Genomic DNA, 27,371 nt, shown 5'->3' with positions numbered 1-27,371 from the left:
TGGCCCAGGCTGCCCAGAGCAGCTGTGGGTGCCCCATCCCTGGCAGGGCTCAAGGCCAGGCTGGACGGGGCTGGGGGCAGCCTGGGCTGGGGGGAGGGGTCCCTGCCTGTGACGGGGGGTGGGACTGGGTGACCTTTAAGGTCTCTTCCAACCAAACCATTCTGAGTCTATGAAAAGCACTCGGGCTTGCGCACACCTGAGTCTCTGCATCCCCACCGCCAGCCGGGGGATGTTGGCGCTGTCGTGGACGTTCCACGCGGTAAAGGAGCAGCTACAGACCACAGCGTGCCCTGGAACAGCGGGGAAATTTTGGGATGATGCCCAGGATGATATTAAGGGGGGTGGGGGTGCGGGGAGGTCTGTCCTTTCCGAATAGCTCCGACTGCAGCACAGGCTGGGACTTACGCTGGGAAGGAACGGGTACAGCCCGTAGCGGGCCGCCGGGCAGGGGCGGCCGGGGGAGCCCAGCTCCGGGCTGGGGGGGGGCGGAGAAGGGGCTGACGGCTCCGCCGGGAGTGCGGGGGCGGTGCTGGCCGCAGCGCCTTCCGTGTCCTGCATGCGGCTGCTTCTGGGGACTGCCGGAGAGCCGCCCCCTGCGCCTCTGCGCTCCCCCTGCCCGATCCCTGCGCGCCCCCTGCCCACCCCAAGCTCCGCCCCGTGTCCTCCCAAAGCCCCGCCCCCCACCCGGCCGGGTCACTCCGGCATCGTCCAGGCCCGCCCCAAGCCCCTCCCCGCGCCTGTCCCTTCCCCCATTGGCTTCCCTCCGGTGAGTCCCCGCCTCTTTCTGCCCAGCCCGCCCCTCCGGCCCCGCCCACCTCCCTCAAATACCCCGTGAGGCCCCGGAACGGCTGTCGTGGGGCTGTGAGGTGCACCGGGCTCTTCGCGGTGTCACCGCTTCCGGTAAGGGCAAGAGGCCCGCCCCCGGAGGGCGGCCGCTGGCGGTGATTGGGTCTGGCTGGTCACGTGAGCGCCCAACATCCGGGAAAGAGCCCGTGAGTTTCCGGCCGGGAGCGCTCTGCGGGGAGCCTGCTGGGAGCAGCGGGGCCCGGGGGTCCTGGGGCGGCTCGGCGCGGCCGCTGCCCCCCTGCGCCGCCCGGGGCTACCCTCCCCGGCTCCTCCGCTGCCCTCCCGCCCCGCTGCGCCGGGCCCCCACGCAGCAGCCCTGTCCCTCCTTTTGTCAAGCACCGAAGGTCTCCCTCCCCGCCGGTTCCCCTCAGTGAGCCGCCAAGGGAGCCCCGTCGGTCAGGCCCTGGGCGTCCCCCTGGGAAAGCGGGGGCCGTTGTGAGAGCGTCGGCCTGCTTTGAGCGGGGTTTGTGGTAGCACCCGCTCTTCCGGCTCCCCGCATCGCCTTCCCCCCATCCCCGCGTTCTGGCTGGGTTCCTGCAGCGGGCCGGGGGACAGGCCCACCCGCGGGTTATGCCCCCGTCTGCCTCCGGTGGCATCGGACAGGGCTGCCCGCCGGTTTCAGGCTGTCCCCAGATTCTCCATCCCGTCCCTGCTGCTGTTGTTGAGGCTGCCTCTGTTTCCTCCAGAAAGCTTTTGTGGCAAAGGCCTCCCTGGGCCCCTTCCCTTTGCTAGCAAGCATGGAGTTTGCAGAGCTGATCAAGACCCCTCGAGCAGACAATGTCGTCCTGCACCGCCCTTTCTACCTGGCAGTGGAGGGGACTCTCTGTCTGACTGGCCATCACCTCATTTTTTCTTCACGGCGTCAAGACAATGCTGAGGAGCTGTGGCTGCTGCACTCCAACATTGATTCTATTGAAAAAAGGTATGCCTCCTAATTTCCCTGCCTACCCATACTTCATTGTTTGTGTCCCACGGGTTGAAGAGTGGTTGTCAATACTGGCTTGCACCTCAGCTGTCCCAAATCTAGGTCTGGAGAGGAGAAAGGACGGTCAGTTAGAGCATGGGGCAGAATGTTGGCATGGGCAGGTTGATTCTTGCTCTGCTTGGATATTGTCGCATCTTAAGAGGGGTTTTCTGTCATATATAGGGTCAGAATTTTTAATGTTTAAAAGCCTTTGTTGGCAGTATTCTGTGTTAGTTGTTCATTGCATTTCATCAGTAGTTCTCAAAATGCTTTATAAAAGATGCATCTTTACCGCCACCTTTAAACAAAGATGGAAGCCGAAGCAGTGATAAAGTCATTTGCTTTGGGTCACTTGGCAAAACTGATGACAGGAGTGGGTTCTGAACTTTCTCAGCCCCAGATCAGCCTCCTACTGCTCAACAGCATCATCCCCATACTTCTCCAGCTGCTTATGGAAATCAATAACACTTGAACTGGAGCTGCAGCACTCTTTTTCTCCTTGCCCATCCCCTTTTGTTAAAAAGACTTCAGAGATGAGCCTCCATACCATCACTTCTGTGTGCTTTGTGTGCTGTTGCCCCATCATGCTTTCCTTGTTGAGTGGCAGTCCCATCTCACCTGGTCATTGTCTTCTGCTTCCTCACCTTTGTCCTTTTTTCAGTTTCCTCCTAATATTTTCTTTTTGCTGTTAATTACAAAGTCAGCTCCCTGTTTCCCCTGCCTTTGAAGGACATCTGGTAGATATCCTTTCTGCCAGCAAGCCTGGAAAAATCAAGCAGCAGTAATTAAAGATATCGGGTTGCCTCAGAATCGGAGAATGGGTGAAGGACTGGATGCTGAATAAGGTTGTTCCCATGTTCCAGACTTCTCTGAGAATTTCTGACAAATGCTGCATCTTGGCCTGAGGGTGGAGAGGAACAGCATGGTGGAAGCCTCAGGAATTTAGTTCCCATCTAGTACTGCTCAGTCATCAGGGTGGTTTGTCCTTCTCCTTATGCTTGTACTAAACCAGCTGTAGCTCTGTTGTGAAAATTATTGTAGACAAGCTTTTCTTTCTTATTTTTTTTATGAGCTTAGTTGCAGTTATAATGTAAGTTAATACCAAATAAGCAAGGAACACTTTAAATTACGGCAAGGGGTAGTGTGTTGTTAGCTTAGTATGTGATTAATAGGTACGTCTGCACGTACTTGCAGCCTTTATTGCCAGCCCTGGTTTCTAGAAGGTCTCTAGAGTAGACATCTCCCTCCCTGAGAGTAGCTATGTGTGACTATAACAACAATGAAACTTTGCTGTACAACAGGGTAAGAGTATATTCTCAGTGCCCGAGAGAATGGAATAACAAGGCCTTTAAACCATTAAAGGTTGTGGAAGGGTCCAGTTTGGCACTACTTCAGGTTATTAGTGCATGACAACTGTTACATTGTGCCAGGTTCATAACATCTTTTCTGCTTTCATGGTAGGAGTGTCTTTTGTACAAAATGGTGTTTTCTCTAATTATCAGATGGTCATCAATCAGCTGCTTAAATTTTTGTGGCTTTTTAAGTGACTGAAATAAGGCCTGTAGGGTTTGTTTGAGAAGCAGAACAGTCTCTGGTGGTCTCCTATGATCTTTTTAGTTAAAGAAAATGGAGCCCTGGTGATGCATTATAGCTGCACTGTGTTGTTATCTCAGACCTGTGAAATGGCTCTGCAACGAGGGCAAACGATGCACAGACTGGTTCTGCTGGAGTTGCGGAACTTTTCTGTCAAAATGCCTGTAGTTCTTCCTTCAGCACTACCCAAATTATAATTGGTTCTGCGTGTTAACCTTTGTCTGCACGGTAGAAATAGATAATGACCTTTCTGTGGTAATAATAATGCTACAATAAATTACAGGTGCCTTCTGTAGCAGAGGTGAAGCAACCCAGAGCTGAGCAACAGCTCTCCTTGGAGTGTGTACGGCTCTGCCCTTCCTGGTGCATGCCTCGCCTGACTGAGAGTTAGGCCACGAGGGACTGAAACTTGGTCCTGCAGGTCCTGCCTGCTTCTGCTTCTTGCATCACCCTTGGCTGCTGCAAGCACTGCTGTGGTGTGTGAGGAAACTCAGCTGCTTTTCCTCAGTTCGCTGCTTTGAGAACCAAAATCTACGTCATTCCTGTGAATGCTAGCGGCTAGTTAAAGAAAACGTTGTTTCTGTTCAGGAATCGTCCTTCTTTTAGGTACATAAGGAAGACTGGCGAGGGCGTCTGTGAGCTGCGTTTTTGTTTGGTAGCATAGAGCTTTTTCTGGGTTGACTTGCATTGTAGCCAGCAGTGGTAAGACGTTGACTTCTCTTGAGGTCTGCAGAGCAAATTGCTTCGTGGCACTGCAGGTATCAGAAACCAAACTTTCTTGTTAAAGACAAGGGAGTATAATGTAGCAAGACTGAAATGTTACTTTAAAAAGCAAATTAACCTCACGTGTTTGTAGCAATATTAAAAGTTTCAATGCATTACTTCAGTGAAACTGGAAACTTCCAGTGCTATCCGAAAATACCTGAACACACCTTTTCTCTGTCATGTCTTAAAGAAAAGCTGGGAGGAAAACCTTCTCTTTATCTCATATCCAATCACTGCCGTATCCCAAGGATGGAATTAAAAGTGGACAACAACTTCCAAATACCAAATAAAGAGGTGACTTTGTTTTGTTTATTTTTTTAAAGATGATATTGCAGATAAATTACTACTAATGGAATTTTGTCTTGTAGGCATATGTTGTGGGAAGAGCTATAATACCTCTTCGTACCTTAGAAGATCCCATTCTTAAGAGGCTCTTTCTTTGTGTCTTGCTGTAGGTTTGTGGGCTCATTGGGTACCATCATTATAAAATGCAAAGATCTGCGAATTATTCAGCTGGATATACCTGGAATGGAGGAGTGTTTGAACATTGCTAGCTCTATTGAGGTAAGAATTCATAATGATAAATTACTCCTATATTCCCAGATCTTGATCTGATCTCAACAACCTTTTTTTCAAGAAGGTTTTCATTGATGTTCTGGAAGGCAAGTGACAACTGTGGGAGATTTCCTTTCAATTGTTAAAATATTGTTGCTTGTAGGTGTGGGTTTTCTTAAAAAAAAAAAAAAAAAACAAAACCAAAAAACAAGAAAAAACAACCAACCAACCACCCTAGTTTTCTTGATCAAGTATGTTGTTCTAGCATTTGGGAAAATGAAGCTTGGCTTCATCATGCCAGAGTGTGAGGAGGCAAAACAAAATCAGGCTGGTTGAATTTCATGCCTCTCAAACAACATTAAGTGACTTCTTGAGTTTAAGTTGTGTTGTCAGTAATGGGGTAAATGCTACATAGGGTGTGTTCCATTAGTTATACCTGTTCAGTGTGTATCTTTCTCATCCTGTGTGGTGCTGTCACATAGGGTAGCCTGCAGAAATGATACTGTGTACAACCCCACAGCTGCTGTTAGATTGTCTGTTACCTGCTTTTGTTTGTGCTGCTGGTTTTTTATGTACATTAAAAGACTTTCCAGGTAACTTAGTATATGACCACTAAACTTGAAATACTTCCGGGTGGCTTAAGTTTGCATCACCAATATTAGAAGAAAACACTGTTTGCTGTATGTTTTCCTGCAATAAAATAGCAGTTTGAGTGAATTAAGCAGCTGTTTATTTCTGTCTCCCACACAGGCACTTTCCACCCTGGATTCTGTCACTCTCATGTATCCTTTCTTCTACCGGCCCATGTTTGAAATTGTTGAAGATGGCTGGCGCTCTTTTCTCCCTGACCAAGAGTTTGAGCTCCTTAGTTCAGTGGTAAGTTGGATGTTATGGGTATGCACAGGTGCTTGGATATACTCGTGCAGGTAGCTTGTGAGGTATTTCACCCACTGGTGTCTGGACTGGAAATCCTGGATGGTAAGAATAGCAGTCTGGTGCCTGGGTGAAAACTGGGTGTTGTTCAAATAGTCACTCTGTAAACATCAGGAATTTCTTTTTGTGCTCACTATTCCTATTTCACACTTGTGTTTCACCTTGTACAAATGGAGTTTTGAGGCCTGTTTTGAAGTTGCCTGGGAGGACATGAAGGTCAGAAATGTTTTGGTCCTTATGGGGATGGCCTGCCTTATTGTAAGAACCAATTTAAGACCTTTGGCCCGGGTTTGTTGTACTTAACTTTGCATCAATGAATCTCTGTCAACCTCTTAATTGAAATGAGGCTGCCTTTAAAAAATTGCTAAGGATTTCTTAGCGCTCTAGCACGATGACAGTAGATAAAGGTACCCAATTTGAAACACTCTTAGCTCTAGTTTGTGTTTGGGAGGGTTCAGAGAGCAGGAAATTTCCAGTCCTATTCTTCCAGGTGCTTTGAGAACATGTTGGTATTATTTTGGTGACTGTGAAGTAGGAATTGTTCTTGTGGGTGTTGCCTGTTGTATCTGTTATGCAAGTTTCATTTTAGGATGCTGAATTTGATAGTGGGAACTGGCTCGGTTGCAGTTGCCTGCCTGTTTTAATAGTGCTATGGGTTAGCATCTCTCTGGTCCAAGTCTTTGTTTCACATTAAATATGTGTGCTTGCTGCATCATCTTAGATTTCTGAGACCACATCCATTAGTACAGCATCAAAGAACATTGATTTTTTTTCTTTTGTCTGGAGCATTTATCACTTCCTGTTTATGACTAATAACTGAGTAACATGATTAGCTTGACCAGCTTCATTTGATGAAGTCACTAGAAAATTAAAGGAGTTAAGAGACCTTTCTATTTTTGTCTCCTGATTAGAGTACTCTATGTCCTATCTTCATCTGTTGTCTAAAGACATACAAACTGACCTGTTGTTATAACTAGCACCACAGTTCAGTTTTAATTTCAGCGGAGGAGGTCAAAGATCAGAGTGTTCTCCTGTTTGGAGGCAAAGCAGCAGATGCCTTCCCAGCTCAGCAGAGGAAGCTTGCAGGCATCTTGCTGAGAATAAAAAGGCCAGAAGTAGAGGTGCTATCTGGTGAGAAGGGAGGAGTGTGAGAGCAGGTTTGAAGGCAGCAGAAGGAAATCCTTTGGAGCTCAATGAAGGATTGCAGGAGGTGGTTCTGCCTCTGTGTTTTGCTTTCTATGTGTAGACAAAATCCTTTTTAGATTTCAGGGATCAGATGACTGCTGATGGTTGTACTTACCAGCATGATACAGGTGCTAACATGGATCTGTTGATGCCCCCTTTTTTTTTCCCTTTTTTCTTTCAGAGGTTTAAAAATGAATTGACAGCTTATGAATCTCCTAGCTTTTGGAACATATGTTCCTTGGAAGGTTTTTGTTTAAAAACCTGATTACTTCGCAGCACTACATTTCAAGGGCAATAATTAATTTCTGTAAAAGGTAACTGTCTAACAGCTGTTGATTGATTCTTGGCTTTTAACCCAAAACTTCAGCTCCACTTTAACAAAAAACCTCCACTTCAACAAAACAGTGATAAAAGCCATGTTCAAATGACTTGTGTTTCCTGAACAACAGATGAATATATTGTGGAACAAATATTTATTGTTCTTTAATTGAACTGTCTTACATTACAGGCTAGAATGAGTAAATGGCTGATTTAATTTTTCTCCTCCCATAAGTCAAATGAGTAGAATTTGGAGAGTTACCTCCCTCTCCATTAAATCATCCATCTGGAACGGTTACGCCTTTACCTTCCCCAGTATGGTAACAACTTGTCAAAAACCGTGTTTCATCCACACTGCACCCCTAGTAACAGATTAATTCCACATTTTTCTGCTACAGGAGAGTTGTTTTAAAACTGACCCATTCTATAGTGGCAAAGTAAAACTATAAAAATTAAAGATTTTAAAAGTTAGGTAATACAGTAAAAAATTAGATAGTTATTATACTGTATAATAATTTATTTATCTTGGTGTATGTTGTGGCAAATGTGTTTTCTCCCGACACACATACCCACTGTGTGATTTTGCTCAATTTTATTGATCTGACAGTGTCACCTAGCATCACCCCTAGAATTTGATAGAAACCATGTAAGTGCTTTGTCCCTGCAGCTCAGCTCCAGGATGAGGGAGGGTGCTATATACTATCACAGCAGTCTTGCATTTAGTCCATGAAGGTGTAAAGGGAAGAGCTGTTAAGTCAAATGTCTTCATTTGATCTAAAAAAAATGGAGGAATTAAAAGTTTCAGTGGGCTGTTGTTTGCCGATGGTTGCTGGTGTGTGTACTACCTGTTTATTTTCTTGGGAATAACCTATACCACGGGGAAGCAGGGCTTCTGTCAAGTGTGTTTCTGTGAACTGCTGTTCTGATAAACCAAACAGATCAACAGAATAGTTCAGTTGACAATTAAATCATATGAATATAATCAGCTCAACATTTCACTAAATGTCAGAGCGAAAACTCCACAGTTCCTGCAGGCTCCGAATTATTGTATTGTGAGATGAGAATTTAAAGATACTATAGACAAATATATGAATGGAGTAAAAGTTGCACAGGATAGTTAATACTTGGTTATCCAGCTTTTTGTTGTGTGTTGTGTTTTTGCTTGAAGCACTGGGTGGTTGATACATGAGATCTGGATTGGTTATAGGTATGTCAGGTGAAACACGTGGGGAAAAAAAAATATTTCTTCACTGTACTACTATGTAACCAGTGAGTGGCTGAATGGAATTAAGAGTACACACAGGAGGTTTTATTTTTTTCTGAGGAGTTTGATAAAAGCTAATAGATTTCTCTTCTGCCACATTCTACAGCTGCAAGATACTGCAGATTGTAACTCTGGAAAACTCAGTTTCTCCTTAACTTTAAGTGAAGAGGCCATGAGAAGGTTGTATACTAACAGTATAATTAACATGAAGGTATTACATTGCCACAAAATTCACTTTCTTCATTCACTGTTTTTCTTTTTTTTTTCTTTTTCTCCCCCCTCCCTGGCCCTCTGTTTTGTTGTAGGAAAGAGCTCAAGGTTCTGGACAGTTCAGCTGTGTGTGCTGTATTCTGTACTGGAGCTTCTTGAAAAAAGCTGAACTTCCTGGGTTTGGGCTCAGTTTGCAATGGTGCGAAAAGCCCGTATTTTGCTCTTATCAGACAAACATCAATCTTTGCATATGTTGTATACTTCTTGTCCACACTCAGTCTCTTACTAACAGGGCTTGTTGCCTTCTGCCTGTTCTTGGGAATAGCCTCTGTCTCTGCTGCTTTGCAGCATCCTTTGAAGTCCATGCTGGTTTCTTTACTTTTCTTCTTAAGGCTTATTAGTAGATCTTGAGTCATTTCACACAGTGTTGTGCAAAACAACCTCTCCTAATAATTGTAAGTTTTAGGAGGAAAGATAACTGTTGTTTTTAGCCTTTCAGTAACATTTGAAAAATCGGTATCTCTGAACAAGTACTATGACAAGAAAAATAGAAATGTAAAAGTTAGTCCTGCACTGTGTTCAAGACAATACTTCTGACTACTTTGTTTTCTTTGGAGTCCTCTCCCCTTTATGCTCAACCACCAATCCTTTGCTGCTTCTAGCCTGAAGTGGAAGTGACTTTTTCTGAATCCTTTAAGTACAGATCTCTTGCTGGGAGAAGTAAATGTTAACCTTGTACTTCCTCTGAGCTTCATGCAGCATATATATCCAGTGATGTCTGAAGGTGAGATCTCCCTCTTCTCTTTCATTGCAGTCCTGTTTCCTGTATCTGCATCTACTGCTGCACATACTTAAATTGCTGTTACCTGCTCTTCCAGTTGTAATGGCAACTTTTTCTTCCAAATTGCAGACATACCCCAAGCAAAAGCCAAGAAGATACTTGCACTGTTGGGTTTTACTGTCTGATTCATCTTGGAGTATACTTTTCGCAGTCTGAAGCTGGCATTGCAGAGGTTAACTGGATCTCTGCAGAAGTAGCTATGCTACAGAAGACAAATGGTGCCAATTGCTGCCACGATCCTCATCCTTTCCATGTAACAGTAAATTATAACTGGATGACATAACATATCGTCTGTCTTGCATTATAAATGGTGAGGAGGGGAGGTTATGGGCAGAGTTAAATTACCAAAGTGGGAGATAAATAGGATCAATACTCTTCCATTCCTTTTCATGCTGGTGATATCAGTGACAGTCAGTCTCTCAAATCATACCACAGAGTTCTGATTTTGCCTTCTCCACATCCTGTGTGGCAGTAAGGTATTCATCAGTTCTATTTTATATCCATGCTTTTTTCATTGTAAACAAATTGCACACAATCATATGAAATCTGCTCTAACTTAAAGTAGACACCTCAAAAAGCTATAAAAAAAATATCATTGCTGGTACATTAACATAAAAGCATGAGCTGTGACCAGCCAGCCTCCTTTACATGATGCAGGGCTTTTAATCTCTACCTGTGATGTGACTGCCAGAGGCAATTTAGCTTTGCATCTGGGAGAACCTTCGCTTTTTATAAAAGGTAGATGTTCAGAGCTGTTTTGAGGCTAGTGAATAATAAATAAGCAAGGATGGTGCAAACCTGTCTGGATAGGCTGCTAAACACTAGTAGCAGTTGCTGTTCTTGATGATGATAATGCACATGTACCTTTCCCAGCATCTCTTTCTTGGGCTGTTACCAAAAGGGACAGTTTTGCTGTCTCCTATGCCACAGCCTGTGTGCCTTGGATCTACTGATGACAAAACTGTGTTGTGAATTGGACCAACTTGTTCATCTGATGGAAAGACTTCATTGCCAGAAATCCTACCTCAGTCAGTCCTAGTTTACCATTGGACCAGTGAGCCAGTCAGATTGGTTTCTATGATCAGGTACCAAGCAGGAGGTGTAGGGGCAAGAGGCAGCAAGCCTCTGGAAGAGAGGAAAGAGACGAGACCTACCTCTGATCAGAGCTGTATAATTAATGCATGTTAAACCAACCTTTCTGAATTGATGTGGGCTTCTGTGTATTCTGTTACAGTATAATTTAACTGTCATGCTCTTCTCTTACTTTCTGTGATACCTGCTTTATCCCCCTACTTTTTTGTCTAGCTGAAGCTTTCTTTGAACACAAATGAGTAGAGGTATTTTTATAGTATCTGTATGAGGTCTCTGCCTACTGCAGCTGCATGCAAATGTTTCCCAGTCTACCAAAACCACCTCAGCTGAGGGGTTACTTAAGGTCTTGTTTGCTTTCTTACACGTGTGTCATGTCAATGCGTAGGAACTAAAGGAAAAATCCACCTTGAAAGCAGCTGCCTCTTCCTCTTCAAAACGTTTTTATATTTCATTTTTACTTCTTTGTGTCTGGAGCTTTTACAAGCAAACTTGACTGCTGTTCTGCTGCTGCTTTTAAGAATTTAACGCTGCTGTTAAAATTAAAACATGTAGAGGCTTCTGGGTCATTTTCCCCCCACTGAGGCTTCTGCCAGTAGGTTTTGTTGGCCATAGGAAATGTAGGGTAAGGATGCACTGACTGAAGATACAGCCCAGTCAAGCCACCATCCTGCCATCAGGGACCATGAGCTCAGTTCCCTGCCAAACTTTAGGCAAGGTTCTGCTGTGTGATATGTGCCCCCGTGGAAAATATATGCCTTGTGGCCACTTGGCGTACCTGGATGGTATCCTCAATGCAGGAGGCAGTGGTGCAGTACCAGTCCAGAAGCAGCAAGCCCTCCATGAAGGCTGGGTTTGTCCAAGGTTGTAGTTAGGGCAGTGTCAGCTCTTCCAGCCTGGACTTCGGTAAGCGAGGACACCTTGTCAGCAAGGTTGCTTATTGACCTTTGGGTTTGTCTGAGACTGAGCCAAGTCCTGCATCTGATCCTGGGTATCGGGTAGCCTGAGTTCTCATGCCAGGTGCATGCAGGGTGCCAATATTCAGCACTTCTTTCACAAGTGTTTGGCTGAAAAACTACGTAACAGGAGTTCACGATGAGACCTTTGGGCTTAGATGCTGTATTGGTTCCAGAAGGTGCTTTTGGAGGAAGAGCTGCAGTGCTTTATGTAAAGCAGAGCCCATAGAAGAGAGCCAAGCTGGAAATGTTAAACTGCAGTTTTCACCTCAAAGCAGCTTTATCATCTGGGGTTGGTAGACATTCTTGCCTTTGTTGGCCACCGTTGCCTTGTGGATAGTATTACTAACTTTGCTCTCAGCACAGATAGAGGTTTAAGCCTGTGTTACCTGCATCTAAATCAACCTTTTTCCTCTAAGTCTGCTGATGTAGGAATACTTTTCTGTTCTGGGGTCTTCCCAGAGGCATACCATGCTCTTACTTCCTATGAGATTGAAGCTGTCTGCAAATTTTCTGAGTTATGTCGTAATGTGTACTGCAGACATGCTGTCTGCTGTGCCTGTGAAATAACTAAAAGCCACAGTTGCCCATTTCTGACCACGCAGGCTTATTTTGTGCTGTTTGAGGATGTAGGTAAACCAGATGGGGAACAGCTGTTCAATTCCTGCACCTCAAGAACTGGAGTCACCTGATAACTTCTTCTGTTGCTTATGAGCTTTATCTGCATGCTGGGTAATGAGCTTCTGGGAGCAGCTGCAACAAGCTATTATGATTGCAGGCAGCATCAAGAGGTGTGGGGGCCAGAAATAATTGGTCAATAAGCTTATAAATGGATATTAAAAGGACTAGGTAGGGATATACCTTAAAGCATCTGTAATACAACGTCTGAGAGATAGTGGGTGAGGAAGACACTGTAGAGAGTGGCTTGTTTGTTCTTGAATGGCATCTTTTGCCATGTTCTTGTTTGAGACAAGATGTGGTGCTGGATTTGATCTGACAGATTAGTGTAGTTGTGCTGTTATGGGGGGTCCAGATTCCTGTGTGAACAAAAGTGATTATGTCAGTAGTGACAACTGAACTTTCATCTGTGGTGCAAATAGCATAGATCACCAATATTACTCTGTGCGTGCTTTGTCCTGAATAGGGAAGTTCCTCTGCCCTAATGTGTTATGCTGTAACAGTAGTAATGTTTTCTCTGACCCAAAGCCTATGTGTTCTGATCTTTTTCAGACAGATGAATGGCGTCTAAGCTGCATCAATAAGGAATTCTCTGTCTGTCCCTCCTACCCTCCAGTTGTCATTGTCCCTAAATCCATTGATGATGAAGCGCTTCGGAAAGTTGCCATGTTTCGCCATGGCAGTCGCTTCCCAGTCCTGAGCTATTATCATAAGAAGAATGGGATGGTAAGCTGCGTTTGAGTAATGGTTGTACCTGCAGGAAGTGTGTGAATCTGTTGAATGAAAAAACAACTTGAGCTCTAGACTTAATACAGTTCACACAAAGTTTGCTTATTTTGGTTTCCAACTTCCTAAGTGTATGCAGCGAAACTCATTTTGGGTGATGGAATGAGTAATCTCCATCCTAGAAACAGCTGTTAATCTGCTTGTTTGGGAGTGTGTGTGGCATAAGCTTGCTTGCAGCAGTAAGAGCAAGATGAGACTTGTAAAGCCACTGCTGGCACCTTTATTTGCTTTGTCAGCCAAGAGGTTTTGTGCTGAAAAGATGGCAGAAACCACATTGTCCTGTCTCTGGGTGGTGGGCTGTTTCCTTTTTAACAGTCACAATGACAGCAAGCATGCCCAGAGCCAGCACTACTTCTGCTGTGTAACGGTTGAAGGAGCAATGTGTAACAGGTTTCAGGAGCAGCAAATTCTTGGTGTTGTGCAGACTTTAGCACCTTTTGACAAGCCAAAAATCTAATTGAGTGAATGATTAATTAAGAAATGTACTTAATAAAATTGTTGAGTTAATTCTTTTTATCTCTTGCTGATATGACTAGTTCTGAGGGTGTTGGGATGTCCAACCTGCAGCTTGTAAACTTGATCCAGGCTTCTGAGTCAAGTGCTCTGAAGTGTTCTCACCTCCTGTTGCTGAGACTTGTAAGGCTTGAATTGGAGGATGTCTAGTCTGACTTAGTAGTACCTTTGGGGTTTTTTGCTTTGCTTTAAAATCAGCCATCCACCAACTTCATAACAGTTGTGCTTTCTGCTTTTTCTTGGCTCAATTGAAAATTATCAAGGGAAGATTTGTTCAATTGCCTCTCCAAACTGTGCACAGTTCAAGTGTGAGGAATATAATAGCACTTGGCTCAGAGTGCTTGAACTTGTGACAGTAACACTGGCTGTCATGTTGCTCTCCTGACTCAGAGTTCACGAGCATAGCTTGGCTTGGTGACTGGCTGCCCTCACATTTCAGTTATTTGAGCTGCTGGGATGCTTTCTGAATTGAAAGGCATTTGCTAAAGAGAAATCTCAGCTCATAAATCTGTGGACCCAAGGTTTATTAGTCTAGCCACTAAGTAAAACTATACCTAAGAGGCATCTAACACATGAATGACTCAAGTGTTTTAAAAACGCAGTTGGGAAGAGATGTTAAAGATGACAATCCTGAAGATGTTGGTTGATAAAGGAACTATCATCAGGAAGCCAGTTCAGTGGCTCACAAAGGTGGTACTAAGGGAATAATTAAAGGGATAAAGCCTCTAAGAAGGCATCCGTAAGTTAGAAAGCAGCCTGCCAAATGATCGCTCAAGTCAAGGATTTCTACTTCTGTTTTTCAAATAAATTCAGTCCCTGCAAGGGATTGTGCTTAAACTGAATGATTCAGGGCAAGGGAGAGCAGCCGCTGTAGGAAGAACTAAGGGGATGTTTCTGTGCATCAGGCAGTGCAGATCAGGACGTTTGTCTGTCTGGGTCCAGGTGTGGTGGATCAAACTTGAAGCAGATGGAAGTAGGAAGCGTGGTGGGGTGAGAGCTGCACCTGCTGGTGAAACTCCACAGAAAAGAGCTGGAGATCCAGGAGGGCCCCACTTGAATTTTAGCCCTCAACTGATAGAGGAAGCTTTTTAAGGTTGAACTATCTCGCTCCCATAAGCATTGTAACAAGTGACCTGAACTGTGAAGGAAAACAGGAGCACCCTGGGTGAATTTCAGTAGCACACTTCTCTAGAGAGCTGTTCTCCATGCCTGGTGTTGAGAACCAATGATCTAATGCATCAGTTTGCAGTCTGCATTACAGACCCCTGAGAAATCCTCTAATGCAGGGGTGTCCTTTGCATACTGAGTTTAAATCTCTGTTCTTGGCTTGGCGCTCAGGTGATCAGTGGCTTTCAGTCTGAAGTCCCTCTATTTCCATGGAGAAATGCCTAAATCATGGTTATTTGTCTCTGCAGGTCATGATGCGAAGTAGCCAGCCTCTTACAGGTACAAATGGAAGACGGTGTAAAGAGGACGAGAAGCTTATTAATGCCACACTACGGCCTGGCAAGCGTGGCTACATCATTGATACGAGGTCCCTGAGTGTTGCCCAGCAGGCCAGGGCCAAAGGAGGGGGCTTTGAACAAGAAGTACACTATCCCCAATGGAGGAAGATTCACAAATGTATTGAGAGGTGGGTGAAATAGCACAGGCTCTCCTCTGTGTGTGGCTCTGTAGGGTTGCATTGGCAGAGCCATGCTAGCTCCACCAAGTGTTTGCTTCTGTAAGAAGTGGCCAGGTAGCCTGGTTCCTGTCAACAGAGTCACGTTCTGTTTTTGACAAAATTGGGGTATGTGCGTGATAAAGGTATTCTGGCTTTGGAAAGGTGTGTTTGGTTCCTTATTCTGAACAACCTACTGCAGGTTTCAGACATCAAGCAATCTCCCTTTGCCATCTCTTTCTCTGACCATATGTAGCTGTGATCCAGCTTTCCTGTGTTCCCCTCTTGCAGTAGCGCACAGGAATTAGCAAGTACCTGGCCAGGAAACTTCTGCATTTGAGGATTTGTTCTGTGGCAGTCATGCTTCTCTTACACAGTACGTTTCTCTAGACTTCTAAAATTGGGTTATTTGGAAACAAGCTACTAAGTTAATAGAGTTTTAGTCTGACCTTATTCAACTGCTTTTAAAGCTTAGTTTTGGAGAATCCTTCTACGTGGGCATGCAGTAATGTTACTGGGGCTATTGGAAAGCAGTTGCTCCTCTCACCACTCTATAGGCCAGCTCTTGAGGAGCTAGTATAAGGAATTTCCTGCCCATTGCTTTGAAGTGTTTGGCTTTGCTTCTAAAAATCTTAGGTGGACTTAAATTTTATGTTGATTATTTTACAGGTGGATTTAAGCATCAGATAGAGGAATGAATAAACCATAATATGTGAAGACTAAATATCTCTTTGTCACTTGGCTTTGTCAGAGATCTGTTCTTTGATCCAGTCCACTAGCTGCATCCTCTATTAGACCTGAGCACATGCTGGAATCAGTGTTAAGTGGTGTTTGATCCATCAGTAGTTTGGTGTCCCTGGCAGGTGTAGTGTGAAACAAGACCAGAGAAGCATCTGGTTTTATCAGCTGTATGCTGAATGCCAGCTTTCCAGGGCTTGAGGACATAATGCAGCAAATGCAGAAATGTTCCCTGCCCCTGTTTTTCTTTCATTCTTAAGAAATTAGCCAAACTAATTTCTATGTTGCAAAGTTGAGTCTAGTTTAAAAATTTGTGTCACAGTGGAGATGTGTCCTTGTGTTGGAAGGCTTTCAGATTCCTGTTGCAGCTTTACAAGTTAAAACTCCCCCAAAACTTCTGGTGTAGTACAGAGAGTGAAAATGCAGCACTTGAAGCTTGGCTGACACTTGCTAATGTCTGTACTACCGTCACGCTTGTATTTGGTAATGGGGGTGAGGCTACTGTAACACTTTCTACATGGAAAGTGTTAAGATATGGCTGCACCCACACAGAGCTCAAGATAAGGAAAAGACCCTGCTGTTGTAATGCCTTATGAAGCAATTTGCTTTGAAAGGTAAGAGACTGCTTATGTCCAAAGAGTGGCACTGTGCTGGCTGTTGGCCCTGGTTTGGCATTACCGTTGAAAGCAGGAGACCTCACTTCTATAGGGTCATGCTTTTTGAAATAACTGCATATAAATTGTAGTGCTTGGTTTTGAGATCAGTGTATTTCTGTAAACATGTTGTCCTGGTTGCTGTTACTGCTTATCTATAATATTTTGCTTTTCCCAAAGGTTTAATATTCTGCAGGAAAGCCTCATCAAACTTGTGGAAGCTTGTAATGACCAGTCACACAATATGGACCGCTGGCTTAGTAAACTGGAAGCTTCCAACTGGCTGACTCACATCAAGGAGATACTAACTGCAGCCTGTCTAGCTGCTCAGTGTATTGACAGGTAAATCTTTTTCAGAGAGCCTTGATTTTCTCATTCACTCATTACAGATTGCTTGCTAAATACCTCTGCTTCCACTTTAAGTATTAGTAACTGGCTTGCTTGTACCCATGCAACATACCATTTCATCATGGTTGAGGAATGTTTCTCCAATAAATCATGCTTGCATTTTTAGAAGTACAAGCTGCCTGAAGGAGGAAATATTGACTAAGAATAGGTATTGGATCATCTAGTTAAGGTATATTCCTGCATCTGATGCAACCAATCTAATGTAGTTAACTTTATCGAAGGTTTACGTTAGAATCTGTCCATCTCAGACATGTATCTGTTCAGTAGCCTAGTAAATTGAGAACACAGAAGTGGTTATAAAGTTTGTTGTTTGGGTTTTTTTTTTGCAGCTGAAGTTTTCCGATACCCCACCTTGCTTCTAAAGATTAAAACAATGGCATTTTCTTATTTTTCCCAGGAATTGGTCTGGTGCTTTTTATTCTTGAAAGTTTTATCCCCATAGGCCTATCTAAGCAATCCTGTTCATCCCTTTTAAGTGCTTGTGACTTCTTTTAACCTGACATTCCTTTAATATACTGCTGACTTGGCTAACTTGTCTTCAGACCTCTGGCTGGAGAACAAAAGCTAGCTGTCGGGTGCCACTGTTTGTAAGACCAAATGCAGGGGTCTAAATGTGATTTCTTTGTGGCTCTGTCGGGGAAGGCCCTTCTCAAAACCTGGGGAAAACCTAGCTTTTCATACCAGCTAGGGAATATTACACAGATACACAAGTAGGCTGAAATGCAGTCTCATTGGTAAAACAGAATTACTGCGTTAAAGTATGAGCTGCTGTGCTTTTTAAAAGCACTGGCTGTGCTTGTTTAGTTATTGACTGTGCCAGAAAAGGATTGCTCTTGATCAATAGCTTTATCTGTAATTCTTTGCTGCGTGTGTATAATGAGAAAGATCGGTGACGAAACTCCTCTGGCTTGTTGGGACAATGAGCAATTCCATCATTTTTTAACTTTAGCTTTGCTTTTTCTGTTTACCTGGTGCTATGGCATGCCAGCCTGGCATTGGTGTCTGGTCTGCCTTGATTACAGCTGGGCTGACAAGGATGGTTCAGTTATATCGGCTGCAAGGAGGGAATGGCTGGGACAGATCTTGAAGGTCTGGGGCCTGAAAGATGAAAGGTGAAAATAGTGTCATCCTGGTGTGCCCCGTTTCGAGGAGCATGTAGGCTTGCGGTTAGCCTTAGCAATTGTGCTTGACTGTTAAGCAGCCTCTTTATCTGCCTTGGGGAGGAAGAGAGGGAAGTATCTGAATATTATTTATACCATAGAGGCAACCATAAATGGGTTGGGGTTAGATGTAGGACTATAGACAAAGGTGTTGCAATACTTAAGGTACAGATTTTTATGCTCTTCATTTCAAAAAGCAGGTCATATCTGCAAGGCTACTTGCTTGGTAGATTGATTTTTCTTACCAATGCTTTGCTGTGTACCTTGGATCTCTGTATAGAAACAAATGCAACCTGCAATTCACTTTCTTTCTAGATGTAAGGATGTTGGCAGAAGTGAGACATTGAGCCAAAGTTTGGGAAGAGTAAAGGCAACCGTTTTAACGGTTAAATACCATTTAACGGTAAAAATACCGTTTAACACTATAGTCTTTCTTTCAGGAGCATATGGATGAGATTTTAATATTGTATCCAAATACAGCATAAGATGGAGAAGAGGGGAGGCAGTTGGCTGTCCTGGGCAGCCCCTACTGGATTGGGGCAGGGGGTGACAGCACCTGGGCCCCTAGCAATGTGCAAAACCTTCCTGCCCCAAACTCTGAGGGCCCTCTCCTCCTCATGCTGTTCTGTTGATTCACTTATGCTGGCTGATGAGCGAAGAACCTTTGGGCTTGGCTCTTTGACAAGCTTCCTTGCTCAGCATGCGAACTCTGCTGCCTTTCTGGAGGCCAAGCTCTGTCCATCTTTCTTTTTTTCCTGAACCGGCTTATTGGCTAGCTTTTCTTGCAGTAAACCCCAGCTGAGGCCCAAATGCAATTAAGCCCAGTTTGAGGAAGAATCTGAGTGTTGTTTTGCAGAGCATCTGAGGGGATGATGTGTCTTCATTGCAGTGCTTATGGGAAAATTTCAGAGTACTTAGCAAATCAATAAATGACACAAGCAAATTTTGAGATGCATTTCCATGCTATAACTCAAAGGGGTACCATTTCAAAATTGTGAGAACCAGAAAAGAGATCTCACCATGCATCTCTTGTCAATGTGGCAAAAGCTCTGGATTTCCAGAATGCTTAGCAAGAAGCTAAGCCTAAAGTGATGCAGAGCTCTGGTTAGTGTTGGTTGAGTATCCATGTGGAGAAGGTGGTATGCTTCCATGCAGGATGCGGAGCTTATGAGAGAGAGGAAACGATAAAGTGCCAGCAAAACCTCAGCATTGTCATGGTAGCAATACTGGTGTCCATGGGTTGTCATGGTGTCCATTGGGATGCAGATGTCCTTGATGTGTTCTGCTTGTTCATACCCTTACTCCTTTCCACCTTTTTCTTTTACAGGGAAGGTGCATCAGTGTTAGTCCATGGGACTGAAGGAACTGATTCAACGCTCCAGGTCACTTCTCTGGCACAGATTATCTTGGATCCAAGGTGCAGGACCATACGTGGCTTTGAATCTCTTGTTGTGAGGGAGTGGCTTCAGGTAAGAAATGCCTATGGACAAAGCGGCAATCTTTTCCAGTGACAGTTATATTGAGAAATAGCCTGAGAGGCAGCAAATAGGTTGGACCTTGTTGCAGCCCTGTGTAGTGTGAATGGCCTTTGTCCTAAGAGCAACATCATTAACTGACTCATTTGTGCCTCTGCCTCTCATGGTAGTGTTTTGGTTTTGGGGTTTTACCTGTTTTGTGTGCTCAGGGTGAACATCTCTAAATTTAGAGAATGCTGTTCAGACTAAACCACAAAAACTTAGTTCTACTCTTTGCACTTCTGCAGCTAATATCCTCAGCCTGGTCCTTTGGTGCACCAGCTTGTTTTGGTAAAAATTCTCTGATCAAATACAAGGTTATTTACATAGCCTGAAAAAGGCAGCAAAGTTGGTCATGGTTCCTAGCAGTTTGTGACTGGATGCTTGATGAAATTACTGTTGTAGATGAGAGTAGTAATAGCATTGTTGCATGGACAGAACTAAACCTAAAGTCATTTTGCTACATGTACTCACATCCCATTAGTCTGTGTGATGCTTTCTCTGATTCTTGTGTATAGGCTGGTCACCCCTTCCAGCAGCGCTGTGCCCAGTCAGCCTATTCAAATGGCAAGCAAAAATGGGAGGCCCCAGTGTTTCTGCTCTTTTTGGACTGTGTGTGGCAAATACTTCGTCAGTTCCCTTGCTCTTTTGAATTCAATGAACAGTTCCTCATTATGCTCTTCGAACATGCTTACGCTTCACAGTTTGGGACTTTCCTGGGAAACAATGAAAACGAAAGGTTGGTGAGGATTCTTGCTTTGAACTCTAACTATTGGACTGTATCTGATAAAAATAAAGGTACCTCGGTTTGAAAAACGGTGAGGGTGCTTGCGCAGTCTCCCTTAGCATGGGTGAACTTCTCGTTGCAGTTATGTAGTCTGGTGCAATGTTAGGGGGCTTGTCCCTCTTACAAGTGGGACAGTGTGACTAAATAAATTTTGTGGTATGGGCAGGGAGCTGAATTAATCTTCAAGTCCAAGCTAATACCTTAGATTGTCTTTTCGGTTTCCCTCTGTGGCCTTGAAAGATCTCTGCCCATCACCAGTTTATATAGTCTCTTATGCAGAAACTCTTCCCATAAAAGAATAAACAGCTAGAGTTCAGCAATGGTGTGACTCATAGTGGTAAGAAGCAAACTTGTCCATGCAGGCCTGGAGGAGAAGGTCAAGGCAGTCAGAAGCCAAAGTTGAAAAGTCTGGTTCTTACCTTAACTGTCAGGGAGGAAGATGACTGCAGCCCAGTGGTCCCAATACCCCCAGGAAAGGAAGGCTTTGGTTTTTTATATCATCCATTAACTGTTGAAAATGGAAACCGTGGAAGATCTTATCATAGAATAGTTTGGGTTGGAGGGGACCATAAAGATCATCTAGTTCCCACCCCCTTGCCATGGGTGGGGACACCTTCCACTAGCCCAGGTTGCTCCCAGCCCTGTCCAACCTGGCCTTGAACATCTTCAGCCTCAGTTACACCTTGGCAAAAGTTTTACTTGTTTGGCTCTGAGCGTCAGGATTAGGTTTGAGGTCTCTTTGTCCATGCAGTACTGCAACTTCAATGGAAAGACCAAAAATCCCTCCAGCTGTAACCTGTTACTCTGAGAAGTGTGAAATGTCAGTTTACATTGATTGAGTTTGAGTGAATGCTATGAGCTCTTGGATGGGGATGCTTGTGCAGCTTTGAAAGGAAGCAGCCAGGACTGCATTCTGCTGGAGTCTGCCTTGTCAGGTTGTGATAGGCCTGTGCTGAGCTTGTTTAGAAGCTTGAGCAGATCAGCACCTAGCTCCTGAAATCCTAGCCTGGGCTAGGTGCTGTGTTGTACCAGGTGGGGCAGCTCTAGGCATGCCCCGAGTAGAGCTACTGGGAGTAGTAAACACAGTGGAGCCCCAGAGGACTGGAGCCTTCTGTGGCAGATGCCAGCTGCCAGAGAGGTTTGGATTCCTGTTCTGAATTTGGCAGTTCTGTTCTCAGGATTGCTGACCCTGGTAAGACCGTGTCTGATGGTGTCCTGCTTAACTGAAGACCGCTGAATGAGTAGAAGGGAAAAACAGAACTGATAATTACAGATAAGGAAGGCAATTTAAAGCTTCCTATAAATGTGTCTGCCCTTAAATGTTGCTTAGAAGAGATTCTTCTGCAGAGCTGCTGATTTGGTCATCTGCAAAACCAAGTTAGACTTGAAACCAGTAAAATGAAATTTGAAAGAATATTGAATGTTACATGTAATAACCTGCCTGTCACATCTGACCATGTCAGCCTGTGAGCACAGAGAATGTTTGAAGTCTGATGTTAAGCCTGTGCTGTCTGAAGCATTCACAGGGACAGTCAATCTCCTGCCTGGGTGGCAGTTCAATTTGCTAGTGCGAGCAGAATGAAGTTTGCCAGAATTTAAGGAACAGACCCAGACCTCTGTATAACTCCAAACGTGGAGGTAGTTTGACCCAGGAAAACAGCGTGGCTTTCTCTCTGTGCTCTGATGCTTCTTGCCACCAGAGGGACCTAACCAGATGTGCCCATTGCACGAGTCCAGCGGTTCTGCCGCCTTAATGTACCCTGAGAACTGCACTACTGTCTGTCCTTGATGCAGACCTGCCACACCTCCCAGCTCTGTCTTAACACAGGAGTTCAGTCCCTTTCAAAGCCTGGCAGTCGAACCACTTCGAGCAGGTGACTTCATCTGGACAGCAGGCAGCTAACTTCACCCAACTTATAAATGTTATTTCCCCATTGCTTCTTCAAAACTGACTGTAATCAGCCAGGTTGAGTAAATGGGACAAGGTATAAGCCTAAAGTGGCATTGGTGAGAGGTACTGAAGGGATTAGCCTGAACTGTCTGGGCTAGTAGCACATGAAAAAGCTTGTGGCCTTCTAGTCTGTGAGGGTCTCACACAATGACTCTTTACAATATAAAAGTGAAAGCTAACTTGTCCCTATGGGTTTCTTAGGTCTAAACTGAAGCTGCCACAAAAAACTATGTCCCTGTGGTCCTGGGTGAACAGGTCTGAAGAGCTGAGAAAATTCCAGAATCCTCTTTTTGAGGCCAACAGCCTTGTCATCTGGCCCTCTGTTGCCCCACAGAGCCTGCAGCTCTGGGAAGGTAAGCCAGGCTTGCTGCTTCTATGGCAGGCAATATATATTTTGTGGCTACTTGTAAAGCTTCTTAAGCACTGTCTCTGCTCCGTGCTTAGTCTGTATTCCAGCTGATGGCAATCTCACTCCCTTTGAAATCTGTTCCAAAGTATTTTTAGCATGTGCCATCCCAAGAGATATAATGCTTTTTCCTTCTAAGGTTTGGTGGTGTGCCGCTCTGTGCCAGGGAGCCTTACTAGTACCACGTAACTACTTAGCACAGTATTTCTGCAGTGATGTAGCCTAATCTACAGAAGTTCTGCAGGCCCCAGGCTTTTGTTCTATATCAGCCAAGACTTCCCTTTCTCCATTACTGACCACATTGTGTGGTAGGTCCCTGCTGCAGAAACTTTCTCCATCCCATGCATGCTGAAGAGTTTACTTATGGTGAAGCAAGCAGGCTGTCAAGGCAAGGTGGAGACTGAATATGGATAGGTCTGATCAGTATATGAGAAAGAAGTACTGAAACCCCCTCATTTTTTCTTTATTAACCTTGTTTAATAAAGCGGTGAACTTGGAGAGGAGGGTCAGCATTTCTAAATGCTGTTTGGGGGGGAGGGGGAGAAAAAAGTGCATGAACTGTATGCACATAGCTTGAGAGCTGATGAAATATGGATAACGTTTCTTCCTTGTTACAAGAAACCCTTCTGACTTGCACTGTCTCTGGGCTTTCAGGTGTCTTTCTTCGGTGGAACAGGCCTTCCAAGTTCCTAGATGAAGCCCACGAAGAAATGATCAACATTATAAAATACAACAAGGAACTTCAGGCAAAGGTTAACGCATTGAGGAGGCAGCTAGCAGAGATGGAAACAGATGATAAGATGTAGGAGAACCTGTGAGCTGGCAGGGCTTTGCCTCACGTCTTTCCTTTCCAGTCCCCTTTTAAAGACTAAACATGGACGGTGCATGTATTGCAGAACCCTCTGGGTCAGCTGACCCTCAGTCCTCCCACTGCTAAAACCTTCACTTCACACTATGTACCTCCCTGGTCTCTGGGAGGGATTTTTGTTTTGTTTACAGAAGATGTACACAGCTGGGCATAGTGTCCTCTCTTGGCAGCTTTTCTGTCTCAAAATTGTGTACAGTGTCGTCAGAAGCTGGAACTCTTACCTCCACTCAGCTTATGGATGACCAGGATGGGCCAAGAGACAGGATGTTTCACATTTAGCTTGAACTTTTTCAGGTTTTGTTGAACTCCTCAAACACTCGTAAGGATTAAAATACCAAGTTATGAATAGATAAGTAAAGGCATTTTGTCTGAAAGCACTTGCCAAGAGTAAGGCAGCTTAGTTCTCTAGATTCCTAGAAAAACTAGAAAATGGTATAATTTAACTACAGGCTTTACCAGTCTATAAGATAGTCTCAGTAGCCTTCACATCTAACACTTGAAGGGTTTTGTGTTAAGCATTGGCTCAGGAGCAGTAAGTCAAACACCAAACTAGAGCAAGAGATTTCAGTGCACTACAGAACCGAACTAGGGATTCTGCTGCTAATGTTCATGCCATGACCTTCAGTGGAATTGTCCCTCATGGACAAATATCTTCCTAAGGAATAAAAAACTTTACTTGGAAAACAAAAAGGTTAAGTAGTAGTTGGCGGAGGCATTCACTGCAAAACAGTGGCTCAGAGCCATCCTTTTAACTACGGCTAGGCTGCTCTCTTGAAACTTCCAACTGCACTGGCTGGTTTTGTATGCTTAAACAGGTTCGCAGCATGGCTAGGATGCAAGAGCAGCATTTAATCTACAGCTCAACAAAACATTTTTGCTTTACCTGGTGTGCTTTTTCCTCTAGTGCTCTTACTATACCTCTTGTGAAACATCAAAAGCAGAATTTGGAAATTAAGGTGTTCTAACATACTCGGTAGCTGCTGCAGGTTAAGAAGCTGTCACACTACAAAAATGCTAATAGTTTAGATCATTTGTAGGTGCTAAAATTGCTTAAAGACTTTAGGGATAAGCCTCTTTCCAAGTAACTGTATTTTGTAGCTGATATTTGTGTTTCTGTGACTGCAATCTACTTTTATAAAATCGGTTTTCACTAGACAATTTTTTTCCTTTAAAAAAAAAAACAGATAAAAGTGAGTCTGAAATATTAACTCACCTAGGCATTTGTTCAGCTTGATTGCATTGGTAGCTGTATGTGACTGAGATGATGTGAATTGACAACAACGTATGTGGCTGGGATTATTTTAAAAGCACTTTGTTAGCCTGTTTCTACTGAAATTAGTGGACCTACGTTAGATCAGAGTTGATCCCTTTGAAACTGTTGAGCTTCCATGATAATTTATGCTGGTTTGGAATGAATCTGCCTTTATTTAAAAGCCACTTCTCATAAAGGTAGATACATGTGAAAATGCAGGATCTTCACTTGTTATAGAAATAAGTGGAGAGTAATCTGCAAAAATCCTGTAACCACTAAATCGATTTTAAGAGAAGTTCCATAACCAAGGAAGCGATATAAAATTGTGATAGTGATTAAGTGCTACCTTAATGCCTTTTGCTTTGGTCCTTACTTCCTTAATTATTTCCTTCTTGACTAACCTAAGCTTAGTCCTGAAGTCACCTGACTTAAAAAATAAGGAGGTCCCTTTTTAAATCTTTTTTCATTGAAGGCAGGAGAATAATTGCCCCTACTTGTGATACCGGTTTGCTTTTAGGTTTGGAGAGTGACAGTCTCATTCTCTAAATCAAGTCCGACAGAGTGCTGCTCAGGGTGGCTCTTGATGTGTACTGTGTAACAGGGGAGGGCACAGGTTGGCCATGCCTTCCTCTAGACATTGGCTTCTGGGTACATTGCAAATCTAAGCCCTGAAAATCATTGCTCACCCTTTAAAAGTAAATCTGTGGGATCTACACCTGTCTGGATGTTGTATGCCTATCCAGTTCAGAATTTCCACTGTTTCTGTACATCTGAAATGTATTACCACTACCCAGATAGGAAGGATTCAAAGGCACTATTTTCCCCATAATGGACTATACATAAAACACACTTAAAGGTTATGCAATTTATTAACATAGTAATTATATATTGAGCTAAATAATAGAGAAGGAAAGAGGTGGTTTTTTTACCTAATTGCCTGGCTCTAGTCTCTCATGCAAACTGCAGGCATCTGAGGAAATTGTGTAACCAGTTGTGACAGCTAACAAAAGGCAGAAAATTATCTCTGAGCTGGCATTTCATCCTTGACTTGTCTGTTGGGGCTCAACCCACACCAGAGTGCTGGGTGCTGCCTTGGCTTAGTGCTGGTGTGGATCACAGCCTTCATGTGAAAACGCTAGTGTGGGTCTGAGTAGCCACAGCGGTTTCTTCCCCGATTTCTCTGCCATGGGTCACCTTGCAGTCACTGCCAATAGCAGGAGCTGGAGGCTCAAGTTAACCTGCAAGTAATCACCATGAGACCTTATCTGGAGCGGACCTGCTAGGTAGTGCAGGTGGTGGAGCTGAGACAATATGCACGGACCCTTACAGCCTCCTGGGAGAAGACAGTTCACAGATATTTTGTCAGGCTACTTGCATATTCTCTTTTAACCTTTTCATTCCCAGTGCTTTCCAGGCTCCAGTCTGGTGGCTGCTCGGGTAACACATAATGGAGCGCTCCAGTTCTTTGCTTTCCTGTATGCCCCACACATTTATACACATACCTAATATTGATGATCAGTTTGCTTCCTCTTAGAGGGAGATACCCGCCGGACCCTGCCACACGCCATCGCTGACACCCGTTTTGCAGGTTACCTGTGTCTTCCTGAGCTGTGAGCGCTGTGGCAGTGCCTGGCTCTGGCTCTTTAGCCTGACACTGCCTTACACCTTTGCTGACACCCCTGCTTCTGCTCTTTCTGCACATAGGTATTTGTGTAATAAGCTGGACACTGAGGGTCCCCTCGCCCAAACTCTGGGGTCAGTCAATGCGGACGCTCTGCCATTTACCAAAAAAAAGGGAAAAGGATCTAACTTGCACAGTTTTCATAAGGGAATATATACCTTCAATATTTTGATTGTATTAATCTAACTCTTGAATGTGGTGACTGGTTTAAGTGCACTATTGTCCATGTTGCATATGATATAACTTAAATTGCACTGTACAGCATATTGGCGTCTAATGTATGCTTTGCTAAAGCCCCAGAAAGTGCTATCGTGTACAGGTTCCTGTATGAGGAGAAAATGTCTATACTAGCACTCCCTTTTTTTGTAACTCTGTGACATTGAATAGCACTGTGTGATGTGTGCTATGTGTCTCAACTAGTACAAATTTAAGTGATGAGTGCACTTCTGTCTGAACACCTGGAATTGCTAACTGGACTTGGATGCTGCATCAGTCAGTCTTGTATTTCTTTTTTTGATGAAATAAGTAACAGGGCTGGGAGTTGTATGCTGTGTTGGTAGATGTATGCTGTACATGTACAGAATCCCAACTGCTGTGGTGTTAAATATATTGCAAAAAAAAAAGTAACAAATCTGAGGAAAAACTGTCATGGCTCAGATTGCTTAGCCATTTGGAGGGTGAAAACCAGATACAAAGTGACTGTAAACTTTGCTGTAGATATGTTGAGAACATAGCAGAAATGTCTGTTCAAATTAAAACCTTGAAGACTATAAAAGTTCTTTAATCACAGTGTTGAA

The 27,371-nt window shown here is 44.1% G+C and overlaps 1 protein-coding gene across 2 annotated transcripts; it reads left to right on the top strand.

The window, feature by feature from the left end:
* The first annotated feature begins 700 nt into the window (after positions 1–700).
* Positions 701–27,371, top strand: MTMR9 (myotubularin related protein 9). Of its 2 annotated transcripts, XM_080389172.1 has the most exons (11): positions 1,629–1,768; positions 4,359–4,462; positions 4,624–4,732; positions 5,474–5,599; positions 12,750–12,923; positions 14,912–15,129; positions 16,728–16,889; positions 19,443–19,584; positions 20,148–20,368; positions 22,569–22,720; positions 23,428–27,371. In XM_080389172.1, the coding sequence occupies exons 3-11, from the start codon at positions 4,697–4,699 to the stop codon at positions 23,577–23,579; spliced, it is 1,383 nt and encodes a 460-aa protein (XP_080245298.1). In that variant the 5' UTR covers positions 1,629–1,768; positions 4,359–4,462; positions 4,624–4,696; the 3' UTR covers positions 23,580–27,371. The 2 variants fall into 2 exon arrangements, with proteins under 2 accessions (XP_080245297.1, XP_080245298.1); XM_080389171.1 differs by lacking the exon at positions 4,359–4,462 and having other exon boundaries at positions 701–1,768.

Source organism: Falco punctatus (genome assembly GCF_963210335.1).
Source record: "Falco punctatus genome assembly, chromosome: 5".
In the NCBI taxonomy this organism is placed as follows: Eukaryota; Metazoa; Chordata; class Aves; order Falconiformes; family Falconidae; genus Falco; species Falco punctatus.
The sequence above is the reverse complement of the archived record's forward strand: the minus strand, read 5'-3'. Positions and strand labels throughout refer to the sequence as shown.